The sequence below is a fragment of the Salmo salar genome, chromosome 20 (genome assembly GCF_965601325.2).
Source record: "Salmo salar chromosome 20, fSalSal1, whole genome shotgun sequence".
In the NCBI taxonomy this organism is placed as follows: Eukaryota; Metazoa; Chordata; class Actinopteri; order Salmoniformes; family Salmonidae; genus Salmo; species Salmo salar.
The window spans coordinates 70,408,514-70,426,957 of record NC_138310.1 but is presented as its reverse complement, the minus strand read 5'-3'; the positions used below and the strand labels follow the sequence as shown (position 1 = coordinate 70,426,957).

Genomic DNA, 18,444 nt, shown 5'->3' with positions numbered 1-18,444 from the left:
CTGACATACGCACACACACATATTGACATCTTGTTGTCCTCTTCCTGTACCTAAGACCATGCTGCTTGACAAGCTGAGAGTGACCAAACGGCCAGAGACTGAGTCCACCTTCAACATCTTCTACTACATGATGTCTGGAGCTGACAGCACTCTCAGGTGAGCCCTTTACCACCTCTTAATTGGGATTGAATTGAAGTGGGTGGTTGCAGTAGATTGCAGAAGCTTGGTCTTGTGTATATAATCTTGTTCTCATGTTAAACTTGTGGTGTAAACTAGCTATTTACTGTGATTTCAACCTGTTCATTTCCCCTGTTTCCTCTCAGAACGGAGCTGCACTTTAACCACTTTGCAGAGAACAGCGCCTTCGGAATTGTGCCTCAGTCTAAAGTAAAATGCTGTTATTATGCTCTTATTATTATGTGTATTATATGTCCTTTTCTGAATTTTGTGTAAGACAACTAGAAAACTGTCTTAACTGTGCCCCTCATCTTCACTCCTTCTCCCTCCCTCCCTCCCTCCCTCCCTCCCTCCCTCCCTCCCTCCCTCCCTCCTTGTAGCTGGAGGACAAACAGAAGTCATCTCAGCAGTTCACCAAGCTGCAGGCAGCCATGAAGGTGCTGGGCATCTCAGTGGAGGAGCAGAGGGCTCTGTGGCTCATCCTGGGGGCCATCTACCACCTGGGGGCAGCAGGGGCCACCAAAGGTAAGGATCCCTAGCCCTGTCCTACTCACTGTAGGATCTCTACTGGTCCACTACACTACTCACTGTTGAACTAATTGACTGAGAACTCTGCAGTAATCCAGCCATGTTAGGATGCTAGAAGTGTGTGTTAGTTAGTAGGGTAAGATAAAGTGCAGTTCCAACATGCCAGCCAGAGAGGTAGAAATGGGGTAGAGTGGATGTTAAAGGGATACGTTGGGATTTTGGCAATGAGGCCCTTTATCAACTTTCCCAGAGTCAGATGAACTCATGCATACCATTTTTATGTCTCACCTATTTTTATGTCTCGCTAATTAGCGCTAGCGCAATTGCTATCTAGCGTTAGCGCAATGACTGCAAGTCTACGGGGACTTCCAGTCATTGCACTAATGCTAGTTAGCATTGGCTCGCAAACTACCTACAGTCATTGCGCTAATGCTAGTTAGCATTGGCTCGCAAAGCTTCATACTGGACACAGAGACATAAAAATTGTATCCACAAGTTCATCTGACACTGGGTAAGTAGATACAGGGCCTCATTGCCAAAATCCCGAAGGATCCCTTCAAGAGTTTGGAAGAGGAGGTGGAGGAGGGGCAGGGGCAGGAGGGAGGGGCAGGTTGATCGTGTCCGCTCACTGTTTGCTGCGCCCACCAGGGATCTCTTATAAAGCTTTCAGTGATACATAAAAAAAAAACATAACTATATATGAATGTACAGTTGAAGTTTACATACACCTTAGCCAAATACATTTATCTCAGTTTTTCACAATTCCTGACATTTAATCCTAATTAAAATTCCCTGTCTTAGTTCAGTTAGGATCACCACTTTATTTTAAGAATGAGAAATGTCAGAATAATAGTAGAGAGAATGATTTATTTCAGCTTTTATTTATTTCTTTCATCACATTCCCAATGGGTCAGAAGTTTACATATACTCAATTAGTATTTGGTAGCATTGCCTTTAAATTGTTTAACTTGGGTCAAATGTTTCGGGTAGCCTTCCACAAGCTTCCCACAATAAGTTGGGTGAATTTTGTCCCATTCCTCCTGACAGAGCTGGTGTAACTGAGTCAGGTTTGTAGGCCTCCTTGCTCGCACACGCTTTTTCAGTTCTGCCCACAAATGTTCTATGGGATTGAGGTCAGGGCTTTGTGATGGCCACTCCAATAATTTGACTTTGTTGTCCTTAAGCCATTTTGCCACAACTTTGGAAGTATGCTTGGGGTCATTTTCCATTTGGAAGACTCATTTGCGAGCAAGCTTTAACTTCCTGACTGATGTCTTGAGATGTTGCTTCAATATATCCACATAATTTTCCTCCTGATGATGCCATCTATTTTGTGAAGTGCACCAGTCCCTCCTGCAGCAAAGCACCCCCACAACATGATGCTGCCACCCCCGTGATTCACGGTTGGGATGGTGTTCTTCGGCTTGCAAGCGCCCCTCTTTTTCCTCCAAACATAACGATGGTCATTATGGCCAAACAGTTCTATTTTTGTTTCATCAGACCAGAGGACATTTCTCCAAAAAGTATGATCTTTGTCTCCGTGTGCAGTTGCAAACCGTAGTCTGGCTTTTTTATTGTGCTTTTGGAGCAGTGGATTCTTCCTTGCTGAGTGGCCTTTCAGGTAATGTCGATATATGACTCGTTTTTACTTTGGATATAGATACTTTTGTACCTGTTTCCTCCAGCATCTTCACAAGGTCCTTTGCTGTTGTTCTGGGAGTGATTTGCACTTTTTGCACCAAAGTACGTTCATCTCTAGGAGACAGAACACGTCTCCTTCCTGAGTGGTATGACGGCTGAGTGGTCCCATGGTGTTTATACTTGCATACTATTGTTTGTACAGATGAACGTGGTACCTTCAGGCTTTGTAAATTTCTCCCAAGGATGAACCAGACTTGTGGAGGTCTACAATTTGTTTTCTGAGGTCTTGGCTGTCTTCTTTTGATTTTCCCATGATGTCAAGCAAAGTGGCACTGAGTTTGAAGGTAGGCCTTGAAATGCAGCCACAGGTACACCTCCAATTGACTCAAATGATGTCAATTAGCCTATCAGAAGCTTCTAAAGCCATGACATCATTTTCTGGAATTTTCCAAGCTGTTTAAAGGCACAGTCAACTTAGTGTATGTAAACTTCTGACCCACTGGAATTATTAAAGTGAAATAATCTGTCTGTAAACAATTGTTGGTAAAATAATTTGTGTCATGCACAAAGTAGATGTCCTAACCAACTTGCCAAAACTATAGTTTGTTAATAAGAAATTTGTGGAGTTGTTGAAAAATGAGTTTTAATGACTCCAACATAAGTGTATGTAAACTTCTGACTTCAACTGTGTGTGTGTGTGTGTGTGTGTGTGTGTGTGTGTGTGTGTGTGTGTGTGTGTGTGTGTGTGTGTGTGTGTGTGTGTGGGGGGGGATATGAGTCCTTAACTGTAAGAAAGCTGAAGAATATATGCACATCCAGGTACTTTCCGCAGGGGCTGTAGTTGTAGGTGAACACACTGCTGCTCATGCTCCCAGGGGATTTTATTTATAACAACGTGTCGACCCTTAGGTCTTCATCAGGCATCCATATCCCAGGTGGGGGTGGAAGGTCCTATATATAGGGGCAGTACTCAGTGACATCCTAATTGAATGTTGTGTATATATATATATATATATCACTGCAAATATTGATCACATTCCTTGTGTACAGTATGATCATATCTTTTGATACATTGAATGTTATTATTGTGAACCTATGTTATAGATTTTTACCTCCTGTTTCAGGAAGTGATGTCACTGAGTACTGCCCGTATATATAAGACCTTCCACCCCCACCTGGGATATGGATGCCTGATGAAGACCTAAGGGTCGACACGCTGTTATAAATAAAATCCCCTGGGAGCATGAGCAGCAGTGTGTTCCTTTCTGTTTTCCTTTACTGTAAGGCAATTCATGCTTTGGAAGAACACACAGAAGTGTCATGATCAAAATTACTTTCCCCTGTGTTGTGTGTGTGTGTGTGTGTGTGTGTGTGTGTGTGTGTGTGTGTGTGTGTGTGTGTGTGTGTGTGTGTGTGTGTGTGTGTGTGTGTGTGTGTGTGTGTGTTTACAGTGTGTGCATGTGTTATTTCCCAGAGATAAGGAATACATACTCAAATGAAGTGCGATGGCGTCGTAAATTACATTTGCTTCTCAACCATGAGTGGTTTAATGAAATAATGAGTTGAAAGATATGAACAGGCCACACGCTGAGCCATTCACTAGGCCTCCGAGAGAGGAGCGCTAACTTTGTTCTCTCGCTGCGCACAAAGTCCTTTCAAGTTGTTTAATTTCTAAAACTGTTGGAGTGTTGAATGTGTGCAGATATTTCTGTTATGTTAATAAAGACCGGTATAATATCTGTGTCTCTGTGCTGCTAGTCTAGAGAATGTTTATTCATGCTCTCTGATATTGCCTCCCCCGCAGTCACAGACCTAGACGAATGTGGTAATGAACTTTTTAGAATCATTAGACTCCAGACTGCCTCGTCTCCATGGACTGTGTTCTCTGTGTGCGTGTGCGTGCATGTGTGCTGCTTGTCTTTCATATTCACAAGGCTGCAGAAGGGTTTTTGAGTTGGTTGGAATCATGAAGCGGGTGGGTGGTGGGCTGGGGGTAGACCAGTCTCATGTCAACAACAGTTGCCATGCTTGCACTCACTCACACATTCTGTCATGTCCCTACTGTCTGTTGTCTCAAATTTTTTATGTTTTATTCTCTCCCTCCCTCCCCCGCACTCTCTCTCTATCTGACTCTCTCTCTCTCTGACTCTCCCTCTCTGACTCTCTCTCTCTCTCTGACTCTTTCTCTCTCTGACTCTCTCGTTCCATCTCTCTCTCACACCACACCCCATCTGCTACTACCGACACTATTACTGCTATTACTACTACTACTATACTGAACAAAAATATAAACGCAACATGTAAAGTGTTGGTCCCATGTTTCATGAGATGAAATAAAAGATCCCAAAAATGTTCCATATGCACAAAAAAAGTATTTCTCTCAAATTTTGGGCACAAATTTGTTTACATCCCTGTTAGTGAACATTTCTTCTTTGCCAAGATAATCCATCCACCTGACAGGTGTGGCATATCAAGAAGCTGATTAAACAGCATGATCATTACACAGGTGCACCTTGTGCTTGGCACAATAACACTCCACTCTAAAATGTTCAGTTTTGTCACACAACACAATGCCACAGATGTCTAAAGTTTTGAGGGAGCTTGCAATTGGCAAGCTGACTGCAGGAATGTCCACCAGAGCTGTTGCCAGAAAATTTAGTGTTTGTTTCTCTACCATAAGCCACCTGCAACGTCGTTTTAGAGAATTTAGCAGTACGTCCAACTGGCCTTATAACCGCAGACCACGTGTAATCACGCCAGGACAGGACTTCCACATCTGGCTTCTTCACCTGCAGGATGGTCTGAGACCAGCCACCCGGACAGCTGATGAAACTGAGGAGTATTTCTGTCTGTAATAAAGCCCTTTTGTGGGGAAGAACTCATTCTGATTGGCTGGGCCTGGCTCCCCAGTGAGTGGGCCTATGCCCTCCCAGCCCACCCATGGCTGCGTTCCTGCCTAGTCGTGTGAAATCAGTAGATTAGGGCCTAATTTATTTATTTTAATTGACTGTTTTCCTTATATGAACTGTAACCAGTGGTGGAAAAAGTACCCAATTGTCATACTTGAGTAAAAGTAAAGATACCTTAATAGAAAATGACTCGAGTAAAAGTGAAAATCACTCAGTAAAATACGAATTGAGTAAAAGTCTAAAAGTATTTGGTTTTAAATATACTTAAGTAGTAAAAGTAAAAGTATAAATCATTTCAAATTCCTTATATTAAGCAAACCAGGCAGCACAATTTTCTTGTTTTTTTTAATTTACTGATAGCCAGGGGCACACTCAAACATAGTTTACAAACAAAGCATGTGTGTTTAGTGGTTCCGCCAGATCAGAGACAGTAGGGATGATCAGGGATGTTCACTTGACAAATGCATGAATTAAACCATTTTCCTGGTGTCACGTCCTGACCAGCAGAGGGTGTAGTTGTGTAGTATTTTGGTCAGGACGTGGCAGAAGATTTTACATTTACATTTACATTTAAGTCATTTAGCAGACGCTCTTATCCAGAGCGACTTACAAATTGGTGCATTCACCTTATGATATCCAGTGGAACAACCACTTTGCAATAGTGCATCTAAATCTTTTAAGGGGGGGGGGTTAGAAGGATTACTTTATCCTATCCTAGGTATTCCTTAAAGAGGTGGGGTTTCAGGTGTCTCCGGAAGGTGGTGATTGACTCCGCTGTCCTGGCGTCGTGAGGGAGCTTGTTCCACCATTGGGGTGCCAGAGCAGCGAACAGTTTTGACTGGGCTGAGCGGGAACTGTGCTTCCTCAGAGGTAGGGGGGCCAGCAGGCCAGAGGTGGATGAACGCAGTGCCCTTGTTTGGGTGTAGGGCCTGATCAGAGCCTGAAGGTATGGAGGTGCCGTTCCCTTCACAGCTCCGTAGGCAATCACCATGGTCTTGTAGCGGATGCGAGCTTCAACTGGAAGCCAGTGGAGAGAGCGGAGGAGCGGGGTGACGTGAGAGAACTTGGGAAGGTTGAACACCAGATGGGCTGCGGCGTTCTGGATGAGTTGTAGGGGTTTAATGGCACAGGCAGGGAGTCCAGCCAACAGCGAGTTGCAGTAATCCAGACGGGAGATGACAAGTGCCTGGATTAGGACCTGCGCCGCTTCCTGTGTGAGGCAGGGTCGTACTCTGCGAATATTGTAAAGCATGAACCTACAGGATCGGGTCACCGCCTTGATGTTAGTGGAGAACGACAGGGTGTTGTCCAGGATCACGCCAAGGTTCTTAGCACTCTGGGAGGAGGACACAAGGGAGTTGTCAACCGTGATGGCGAGATCATGGAACGGGCAGTCCTTCCCCGGGAGGAAGAGCAGCTCCGTCTTGCCGAGGTTCAGCTTGAGCTGGTGATCCGTCATCCACACTGATATGTCTGACAGACATGCAGAGATGCGATTCGCCGCCTGGTTATCAGAAGGGGGAAAGGAGAAGATTAATTGTGTGTCGTCTGCATAGCAATGATAGGAGAGACCATGTGAGGATATGACAGAGCCAAGTGACTTGGTGTATAGCGAGAATAGGAGAGGGCCTAGAACAGAGCCCTGGGGGACACCAGTGGTGAGAGCGCATGGTGCGGAGACAGATTCTCGCCACGCCACCTGGTAGGAGCGACCTGTCAGGTAGGACGCAATCCAAGCGTGGGCCGCGCCGGAGATGCCCAACTCGGAGAGGGTGGAGAGGAGGATCTGATGGTTCACAGTATCAAAGGCAGCAGATAGGTCTAGAAGGATGAGAGCAGAGGAGAGAGAGTTAGCTTTAGCAGTGCGGAGAGCCTCCGTGACACAGAGAAGAGCAGTCTCAGTTGAATGCCCAGTCTTGAAACCTGACTGATTAGGATCAAGAAGGTCATTCTGAGAGAGATAGCAGGAGAGCTGGCCAAGGACGGCACGTTCAAGAGTTTTGGAGAGAAAAGAAAGAAGGGATACTGGTCTGTATTTGTTGACATCGGAGGGATCGAGTGTAGGTTTTTTCAGAAGGGGTGCAACTCTCGCTCTCTTGAAGACGGAAGGGACGTAGCCAGCGGTCAAGGTGATGTCAAAGATGTCTGTGTATGTTTGTTCTGGGTGTTGTGTTTCTATGTTGGTCTGTGTGGCTCCCGATCAGGGACAGCTGGTTATCGTTGTTCCTGATTGGGAGTCATATATTTAGGAGTATGTTTGTCACTTGGGTTTGTGTGTGGTTGTGTTAACACTGCTATGATTTTGTAAGTAGCCTGTTAGCCTGTCTGGAGTCGTTCGTATTTATTGTTTTGGTGTTCACAGTTTAATAAATATCATGATGAGCACGCAACCCGCTGCGTATTGGTCAACTTTCTCAGACGATGATTTCTCTGTTTCGTCTGACGACGACACTTATGACAGAACCACCCACCAAAACAAGACCAAGCAGCGGAAAAAGGAGAGGAACACTGAGTATATGGACTATGGTGAAGAATGGACATGGGAACAGATTATGGCCGGAGAGGGCCCATGGCGAAAGTGGGGTGACGACCGGGAACGCTACCGGGGAACACGACTGGCGAGGAAGCCGGAGAGGCACCCCCAAGAAATGTTTTTGGGTGGGCATACGGGTAGTTTGGCTAGGCCTAAGAAGAGCCATAAGCCAGCTAGCTACCTGTGAGTATATGGAGGAGCGTATGAGGTGGAGGGCGCCGTGTTTCGCTGAGGTGCGCACTATCTCGCCCATACGCACCCACAGTCCGGTGCGTGCCATTTCAACCCCTCGCAGATGCCGTGCTGGAGTGGGCATCCAACCTGGTAGGAGGATGCCTGCGCAGCGCGTCTGGTCACCGGTACGCCTCCTAGGACCAGGCTACCCTACTCCCGCTCTACGCACGGCAACCATCAGGCCCCTGCACAGCCCAGTTCGCCCTGTACCAGCACCCCGCTCGTACAGGGCTGCTAGTTCCATCCAGCCAGGACGGGTTGTGCAGGCGGTGCGGTCAAGGCCACCTGTGCGCCTCCATGGCCCAGTCTTTCCGGTTCCCGCCTCTCGTGCTAACCCGGAAGTGAGGACCTCCAGTCTGGCGCGACCAGTACCAGCAACCCGGACCAAGCTTCCCATTAGTCAGCCTAGTCCTATTCAGCCTGTTCCCGCTCCTCGCACTAGTCCTGGGGTGCGTGTATCCAGCCTGGTACCTCCTCTACCAGCCCCACGCATCAGGCGCCCAGTGCGTCAGCCCAGCCTCGTGAGCTCGGCACCAGTGTGCAGTCCAGAGTATCCGGCACCAGTGTGCAGTCCAGAGTATCCGGCACCAGTGTGCAGTCCAGAATATCCGGCACCAGTGTGCAGTCCAGAGTATCCGGCAACAGTGTCTAGTCCGGTACCGAGGGAGTCTGCCTGCGACCCGGGACCGAGGGAGTCTGCCTGCGACCCGGGACCGAGGGAGTCTGCCTGCGACCCGGGACCGAGGGAGTCTGCCTGCCACCCGGAACCGAGGGAGTCTGTCAACGACCCGGAACCGAAGCGGTCTGTCTATGATCAGGAACTGAATAAGTGGATAATTAACTATGAATTAACTGAGTCTGCCTACAGTATGGAACTGAAGGAATCTGCCCACGATCCACAACCGAGTGAGTCGGTCTACGACCCGGACCCCAATGAGTCTGCATACAACCTGGAGGGCAGGAGGCCGGAACCAGAGCCACCTCCAGGATAGGTGGGTTGGGTAGGGGGGGTGTAGCACAGTGCCGTCGTTGACGGCAGCCACCCTCCCTTATTGTTTAGGGGGTATTTGTTTTTGTTTTGTTGTGGTTTTTGGGGATTTTTGTGGTTTATTTTTTTAGGTGCATTCGGGGTATGCACCTTTGGGGGGGGGGGGGGGGGGGGGGGGTACTGTCACGTCCTGACCAGCAGAGGGTGTAGTTGTGTAGTATTTTGGTCAGGACGTGGCAGAAGATGTCTGTGTATGTTTGTTCTGGGTGTTTCTATGTTGGTCTGTGTGGCTCCCGATCAGGGACAGCTGGTTATCATTGTTCCTGATTGGGAGTCATATATTTAGGAGTATGTTTGTCACTTGGGTTTGTGGGTGGTTGTGTTAACACTGCTATGATTTTGTAAGTAGCCTGTTAGCCTGTCTGGAGTCATTCGTGTTTATTGTTTTGGTGTTCACAGTTTAATAAATATCATGATGAGCACGCAACCCGCTGCGTATTGGTCAACTTTCTCAGACGATGATTTCTCTGTTTCGTCTGACGACGACACTTATGACACCTGGCCTGCTAAGTATTTAAATTATAACAAGTACTTTTGGGTGTCAGGGGAAATGTTTGGAGTAAAACTTACATTATTTTATTTAGGAATTTGGTGAAGTAAGAGTTATAAATAAAATATAAATACTAAAGTACAGATACCCCCAAAAACTTCTTAAGTGGTACTTTAAAGTATTTTTACTTGAGTACTTTACACCACTGACTGTAACTGTTGCATGTTGCGTTTGTTTTTGTTCAGTATACTACTACTAATACTACTGCTACTACTGCGCCTAATAATACTACCACTAGTGCTGCTGCTGCTGCTACTACTACTACTACTATGATGACGACGACTACTACTATTACTACTAGTAGTACTACTTTTAATACTGCTCCTACTACTATTACACCTACTATTACTATACTTACTACTATTACTACTACTACGTTACTACTAATACTGCTACTACTACTATTACTATACTTACTGCTACTACTGTTACTATTACTACTAATAATGTTACTACTACTACTACCACTATGGCTGCTACTACTACTACTACTACTAATATGGCTACTACTATTACTACTAGTACTATTACTACTATTAACACTACTACTACTACGTTACTGCTACTAATACTACTACTACTGTCACTGTTACTACTATTACTACTACTACTACTACTACCACTACCACTACTTCTACTACTGTTACTACTACTGTTACTACTACTTGCTCTCATCAGCGGATTGGTTGCACAGCAGGGGTTGTTCCCACCAGCAGAGGTGGCGCTGCTACTACTACTACTACTATGATGACGACGACTATTACTACTAGTAGTACTACTTTTAATACTGCCCCCTACTACTATTACACCTACTATTACTATACTTACTACTACTACGTTACTGCTACTAATACTGCTACTACTACTATTACTATACTTACTACTACTACTACTGTTACTATTACTACTAATATTGTTACTATTACTACTACTACTACTACTACTACCACTATGGCTACTACTACTAATATGGCTACTACTACTACTAGTACTATTACTACTATTAACACTACTACTACTACTACGTTACTGCTACTAATACTACTACTGCTACTAATACTACTACTACTACTACTGTTACTACTACTACCACCACTACCACTACTTCTACTACTGTTACTACTACCACCACAACTACTACTACTTGCTCTCATCAGCGGATTGGTTCCACAGCAGGGGTTGTTCCCACCAGCAGAGGGCAGTGTGTACATGCTTCTCTCCATGGCATGATGCTGTTGTCTGATCAACGCTGTGGGAACTAAAGGATTAGCCTTCATCCATCTATTTAAATCTTCACTTCACACTATAATGTCCTCTTTTCCATACCTGTTAAAAGGGTGAAGGGTTTGGAAGAATGGATGGTTTCCCCTACCTCTCTGCAGAGGTGATTTTAAGCATCCTCCTTGTGTTCCTTGGTCCCTTAGCACAATTTACTCTTGACAACAGGGGTGGCCAACGCCAGTGTTTGGGGACTGCAGGATTTTGTTTCAGCCAAGCACCAACACCTGAGGAAACTAGTCACGGTCTAATTTGAAGATCATGATTAGTAGATGTATGTGTGTTAGACCTGGGCTGGAACAAACTGCAGGTCTCCAGGACCAGAGCAGGTATCTCCTCCTCTGAGCATGCCCATGGTATCTTCACTCACATGGTTCTCCTGCCTGCACCTCAGAGCATGGATGGGGTTAGATCTATAATATACACTGAATGTACAAATCATTAAGGAGAACTTACTAATATTGAGTTGCTACCCCCCTTTTCCCTCAGAACAAATCGATGTAAATAGTCCGGTGGCCATTTGATGAATTGTTCAGCAGTCTTATGGCTTGGGGGTAGAAGCTGTTAAGGAGCCTTACCAGGCGGTGGTAAGGCAGTGATGCAACCGGTCAGGATGCTCTTGATGGTGTAGATGTAGGGCTTTTTGATGATCTGGGGACCCATGCCAAATCTTTTCAGTCTCCTGATGGGGAAAAGGTGTCGTGCCCTCTTCACAACTGTCTTGGTGTGTTTGGATCATGATAGTTTGTTGGTGATGTGGACACCAAGGAACTTGAAGCTCTCGACCCGCTCCACTACAGCCGGGTCGATGTAAATGGGGGCGTGTTCGGTCCTCCTTTTCCTGTAGTCCACGATCATCTCCTTTGTCTTGCTCACATTGAGGGAAAGGTTGTTGTCCTGGCACCACTCTGCCAGTTCTCTGACCTCCTCCCTATAGGCTGTCTCATCGTTGTTGGTGATCAGGCCTACCACTGTTGTGCTGTCAGCAAACTTATTGATGGTGTTGGAGTTGTGCTTGGCCACGCAGTCGTGGGTGAACAAGGAGTATAGGAGGGGACTAAGCCTCAATTCGTCGGGGCATGGACTCTACAAGGTGTCAAGTGTTCCACAGGGATGCTGGCCCATGTTGACTCCAATGCTTCCCACAGTTGTGTCAAGTTTGCTGGATGTCCTTTGGGTGGTGGACCATTCCTGATACACACAGGAAACTGTTGAGCGTGAAAAACCCAGCAGCGTTGCAGTTCTTGACACAAACCGGTGCGCCTGGAACCTACTACCATACCTCGTTCAAGGCACTTACATATTTTGTCTTGACCATTCACCCTCTGAATGGCACACATACACAATCCATGTCTCAATTTTCTCAAGGCTTAAAAGTCCTTCTTTAACCTGTCACCTCCCCTCCATTTACACTGATTGAAGTAGATTTAACAAGTGACATCAATAAGGGATCATAGATTTCACCTGGATTCATCTGTTCAGTCTGTCATGGAAAGAGCAGATGTCCTTAATGTTTTGTAACTCAGTGCATGATAACATGTCTGTTCTCCAGTGATAAATGTAAATTGTTAATACATGAACTGTGTTTCTAACCCCCTCTCTCTACTTGCATGTTTGCATGCTGCGCCCTTGACATGCAGAGGCTGACGAAGGTAATGGAAAAAAACATTCAAACCAAGCTCTTCTTTCTTTCTTTTTTTTCTAACTTAGTCTTGTAGATATGTCGTCTTTCTTAGTGCCTTTATCATTCTACCCAGACGTTCTGTCATTAGCATTTTTATTGTTTTTTTCCCTCTCTCTCTGTCTCTCTCTGTCTCTCTCTGTCTCTGTCTCTCTCTCTCTCACTCACACGTTGCTTCATGAATCAGAACTTTGTAGTCCTTTAAAGCTCTCTGTCTGATGTCTCTCCATGTCGCCTACTTCCAATTCCACAGCACTGTTATTATTATTCAGACCCAAAGCAAAAGCAAAGCTTGTTCATTTGAACCTGTTTGGTTTCCCCCCCTCCCCAACCCACAAGGGAACTTTCTAGTTGTTTGTGTCAGAACATTGTTTTCATTCTCTATGTTCTGTCTCTCTAGTCTAGAATGTTCTTCTTGGACTCTGTGGTAGAGTGTTGTTTGATGAGAGGTTAGAGGCGACCATATAGCCCGAGTCGCTGTGTCTGTGAAAGCGCTCCAGAAAACAGTGGGGGTGATCCGCCACACAGAGCCAGTAACATGGGGAGACGGAGAGGTGTTGTTAAACCAGCTAACAGTGCTTAGCAGTCTAGTCTCAGGGTTGTCTTGGTAGAGGAGGCCTCAAAGCTCAAAAGATGGGCTGCAGTCCAAACTCAAAGTAGACAGCTCTCGGCCCTAAACCCTCAGCCGAGTGTACCTTAAATGTCCCTTACCCGAGTGATGATCAGAGAGGCAACGTCCTTGATGGAAATCTTGAAGTTGAGCTTAAAAACAACCAACATAAAGCTATATATGTACCAAGCAAGCTAACGTAGCTAGCTAGCTACAGTTACCCATATTAGCAGGCTAGCTCGTTTTATAGTTTGGTCATTTATTCCAATAGATTTTAGAATTCCAAAAAGTATGTGTATGAAGATAGCTACGTTTTATTGGCTCCTCACTCCGAGACTAAGCCAATTTGCCAACTCTAAAATCAATGTCATATACAGTACCAGTCAAAAGTTTGGACACACCTACTCATTCCAGGGTTTTTCTTTATTTTTACTTCTACATTGTAGAATAATAGTGAAGACATGAAATAACACATATGGAATCATGTAGTAACCAAAAAAGTGTTAAACAAATCAAAATATATTTTATATTTGAGATTCTTCAAAGTAGCCACCCTTTGCCTTGATGACAGCTTTGCACACTCTTGGCATTCTCTCAATCAGCTTCATGAGGTAGTCACCTGGAATGCATTTCAATTAACAGGTGTGCCTTGTTAAAAGTTAATTTGTGGAATTTCTTTCCTTAATGCGTTTGAGCCAATCAGTTGTGTTGTGACAAGGTAGGGGTGGTATACAGAAGATACTGTAGCCGTATTTGGTAAAAGATCAAGTCCATATTATGGCAAGAACAGCTCAAATAAGCAAAGAGAAACGACAGTCCATCATTACTTTAAGACATGAAGATCAGTCAATCTGGAACATTTCAAAAACTTTGAAAGTTTCTTCAACTGCAGTCACAAAAACATCAAGCACTCTGATGAAACTGGCTCTTATGAGGACCGCCACAGGAAAGGAAGACCCAGAGTTACCTCTGCTGCAGAGGATAAGTTCATTAGATTTACCAGACTCAGAAATTGCAGCACAAATAAATGCTTCACAGTGTTCAAGTAACAGACACATCTCAACATCAACTGTTCAGAGGAGACTGCGTGAATCAGACCTTCATGGTCAAATTGGTGTAAAGAAACCACTACTAAAGGACACTAATAATAATAAGAGTCTTGCTTGGGCCAAGAAACACGAGCAATGGAGATTAGACCAGTGGAAATCTATCCTTTGGTCTGATGAGTCCAAATTTGAGATTTTTGGTTCCAACCGCCGTGTCTTTGAGTTGGTGAACGGATGATATCTGCATGTATGGTTCCCACCGTGAAGCATGGAGGAGAAGTTGTGATGGTGTGGTGGTGCTGGTGACTCTGTCTGTGATATATTTAGAATTTAAGGCACACTTAACCAGCATGGCTACCACAGCATTCTGCAGTGATATGCCATCCCATCTGGTTTGTGCTCAGTGGGACTATCATTTGCTTTTCAACAGGACAATGACCCAACACACCTCCAGGCTATGTAAGGGCTATTTGACCAAGAAGGAGAGTGTTGGAGGGCTGCATCAGATGACCTGGCCTCCACAATCACCCGACCTTAACCCAATTGAGATGGTTTGGGATGAGTTGGACTGCAGAGTGAAGGAAAAGCAGCCAACAAGTGCACAGCATATGTGGAAACTATTTCAAGACTGTCAGAAAAGCATTCCAGGTGAAACTGGTTGAGAGAATGCCAAGAGTGTGCAAAGCTGTCATCAAGGCAAAGGGTGGCTACTTTGAAGAATTTCAAATATAAAATAATTTTTTGGTCACTACATGATTCCATTTGTTATTTCATAGTTTTGATGTAGAAAATATAAAAAATAAAGAAAATCCCTTGAATGAGTAGGTGTGTCCAAACTTTTGACTGGTACTGTTTATATATTTTTTAGCAAGCTAGCATCACAATATTGAATGAAATGCCGAAAATGCAGCAGTGTTGATTAAATGTGACACTTCACGGCCACCGGAGTATGACACGTGACTACCGTTTGGATTGAATTGTGGGTCATATCAACCCCACAAGTGATCAAAGTTCTTAACATGCTCCCTCAAGCTAAATCGAAGGTTGAGGATCTGGTTTTGATGGGGATTCCCCCAAGGGAAAGTGGCTAGCGCGAGGGCTGAGGGCGTAAAGTATTTTGACTGCAGACATGGAGTTGTTTGTTAGCGTTTATTAACATACCTTTATTGTGATAGAAAAACACTATGCTCCAACCAACTTAGCCATAAAAGCAATGTGTTTATCATTGAGCTACAGTATGGAAGAGATCATTGAGTTAATTCTAATAGCCTGTTATTAGGGGTGCAAATATTATTTTTCTGCAAAGGCTGGGTTGGGCACAAGCTTTTGCAGTTGAAAGTTCTGAAACTTCTGTCCCTGGTCCCCAGCTGGCCGTAAGCAGTTTGCCCATCATGAGTGGGCCCAGAAGGCAGCCTACCTGCTGGGCTGCACCCTGGAGGAGCTCTCCTCTTCCATCTTCAAGCACCAGGCCAAGGGGCCCATGCAGAGGTCCACCTCCTTCCGTGGGGGGCCCGACGAGGCCGGCGCAGGAGACAGCTCGGGTAAGGGACCTTCAGAGACCACCAGTCTCCAATATGAAGTTGAATGAAATAAATAGAATACAATGAGAAACTAAAGGCTATGGATGTGCTTTTTATCTCATAACTCCTTTTCTCTCTCTCTCTCTCTCTCTCTCTCTCTCTGTCTCTCTCTGTCTCTCTCTGTCTCTCTCTCTCTCTGTCTCTCTCTGTCTCTCTCTGTCTCTCTCTCTGTCTCTCTCTCTCTCTCTCTCTCTCTCTCTGTCTCTCTCTGTCTCTCTCTGTCTCTCTCTCTGTCTCTCTCTCTCTCTCTCTCTGTCTCTCTCTCTCTCTCTCACAGGCTCTAAGATCACAGCCCTGGATTGTCTGGAGGCCATGGCTTCAGGCCTGTACTCAGAGCTCTTCACCCTCGTTATCTCCCTTGTCAACAGGTCTGTCGGCTCATCTATCTGTTTTCCTCTTTCTCATATTTATTTATCTCCATTTTCCTCTGTTTTTTGTCACTCCCTCCCTCTTTCAGTCCTCCCTCTCTCTTTCAGTCCTCCTTCTCTCTTTCAGTACTCCCTCTCTCTTTGTCCTCCTTCTCTCTTTGTCCTCCCTCTCTCTTTCAGTCCTCCCTCTCTCTTTCAGTCCTCCCTCTCGCTCTCTGCATTTATACGTTTTGCTCTAACCCATGTCTGTCTGTCTGTCTGTCTGTCTGTCTGTCTGTCTGTCTGTCTGTCTGTCTGTCTGTCTGTCTGTCTGTCTGTCTGTCTGTCTGTCTGTCTGTCTGTCTGTCTGTCTGTCTGTCTGTCTGTCTGTGTTCTGATCCTTTGTATCGTGTGTCAGAGCTCTGAAGTCCAGTCAGCACTCACTGTGCTCTCTGCTCATCGTGGACACACCGGGTTTCCAGAACCCTCGCATGGCCAAGCGCCAGCGCGGTGCCACCTTCGAGGAGCTGTGCCACAACTATGCCCAGGAGCGCCTGCAGACCCTGTTCCACGAACGCACCTTTGTACAGGAGCTGGAGAGATATAAGGAGGTGCAGAGATATACAGAGATATACAACACTGACAAATACCTTCACCATTACATAGTAGAAGTATTCTTACTAACAATGATTTAAACTCTCAAACCCTCTCCCTCTCTTTTCAAACTTCCCAAAAGAGATGTCTGTCTGGAAAGAAAATCATAAATGACATTAACATACCTGTATTGTTTTAGTGTGAAAACAATATAGGACGTCAGATTTAGCTTTTCTGATTGTAATGTCATTGTTGTCAGAATGTGTAATTCTATAGACTCTTACATAAGCGGATCTGAAAATCACTGACTCCAATCACACCTAACCAACCCCTCTGTTCCCATCTAGGAAAACATAGAGCTTGCATTAGATGACATAGAGTCCAGTACCTCAATGTCTGTAGCAGCTATAGACCAAGCATCTACTCAAGCGCTGGTAAGGAGAATCTCTCTGTGCCTCTTTTGCTTGTACAGTATCAGGAGTGGACTTTAACTTGGATTGCATCCTGCTATGAGCGTCAAGTGGGGTTAAACACAGTCTTACTTACTCTTACTCTTATCCTTCTTTGCTCCCCTCATTCAAATTGAGTCTTGAACTTCTTGACTCAGACAAATTACTGTGTGTAAGCCATGTCAAGCTTATTACCTCCATCCAATTAACTTGGCTTTTGATTGTTTGTTCTTTTGTTTTTATTTATTTTTTATCCTAGCAATTTATTTTTTATAATTCATATCACATCATCAAATTCATTAATTGCAGTCAAGTTTGATTATTTTCCCCCTCGATGAGTTGAGAGCCCTTTTCAGACAGGGTTGGCTTCTAATTCAGTTTATTTATGAGATGACTCTGCATGGCACGCACTCTTAACAGAAATGTGTTGCATTGATGTGTATTGGCCCGCGAAAGTGACGTTTACCATAATTAGATCAACAGTGAATGAGGATGGGGTCACACAGGAATTGATGGAAAAGTTGAGACAAAAGTAAATAACTGTTTTGTGTTAGTGTGTGTGTGCGGGTTTGCGGGTTTGCGGGTGTGTGTATGAATGAATGAGTGCACACAGGGCCAAACACGGCTATAAGTCAGACAAGCAAACAAACAGCATTGAAACAGCGGCAGACTTATTGGAAACCAGCTCAAACTCCCCAAAAATGACATCAAGAAAAGAACAACAGAGCTATAGATCTAGATGAAGAGCGCCTGACAAAATGCAATATTAGAATCCAAGTTATATCCACAGGTCATCCACCTCCAGCCTGCAGTGTCAAATACTGTAAAGGCATAGGATCGTTCTGAGAGGTTCTGATCTCTCATCTCTCTGAAAAGGATCTGAGATTTACTTGACTTGGTAATTAATTAGTTGACTGCTGCCAACACAGTACAACATATCTGCAGTGCTTCGAGCAGTTGAATAATTAAATTGGCCAAAACAAAAGGCTATAGTTTCAGTAGCTTGTGAAGTAGCCCTGCCTGCACCTCCCTTCATCCACAGAGAGATGTAATGAGTCCACCAAAGAGGAGTCTACACTCTCACATGGACTAATAACACAATTCATTATCTAAGTGGACTGTCAGAGAGCAAGGTTTCTAAATGCTCCACTGCCCAGGAGTGGATTTTAATACCAGCTCTATAATGAGGAAGCCATGGGCAAAGACTCATCTCGCTTATAGCTTGTTATTTACCAAAAC

The 18,444-nt window shown here is 44.9% G+C and overlaps 1 protein-coding gene across 9 annotated transcripts in view; it reads left to right on the top strand.

Annotated features, from left to right (window-relative positions):
- Positions 1-18,444, top strand: part of LOC106581247 (unconventional myosin-XVIIIa) — a 169,473-nt gene that overhangs the window by 78,259 nt on the left and 72,770 nt on the right. For all 9 annotated transcript variants that reach the window (XM_082966707.1, XM_082966705.1, XM_082966704.1 and 6 more), the window contains 7 exons: positions 56-156; positions 324-387; positions 558-702; positions 15,603-15,776; positions 16,093-16,183; positions 16,581-16,773; positions 17,104-17,190. In XM_082966707.1, coding sequence (XP_082822833.1) covers positions 56-156; positions 324-387; positions 558-702; positions 15,603-15,776; positions 16,093-16,183; positions 16,581-16,773; positions 17,104-17,190 — 855 coding nt within the window. The remainder of the gene's footprint in view (positions 1-55; positions 157-323; positions 388-557; positions 703-15,602; positions 15,777-16,092; positions 16,184-16,580; positions 16,774-17,103; positions 17,191-18,444) is intronic.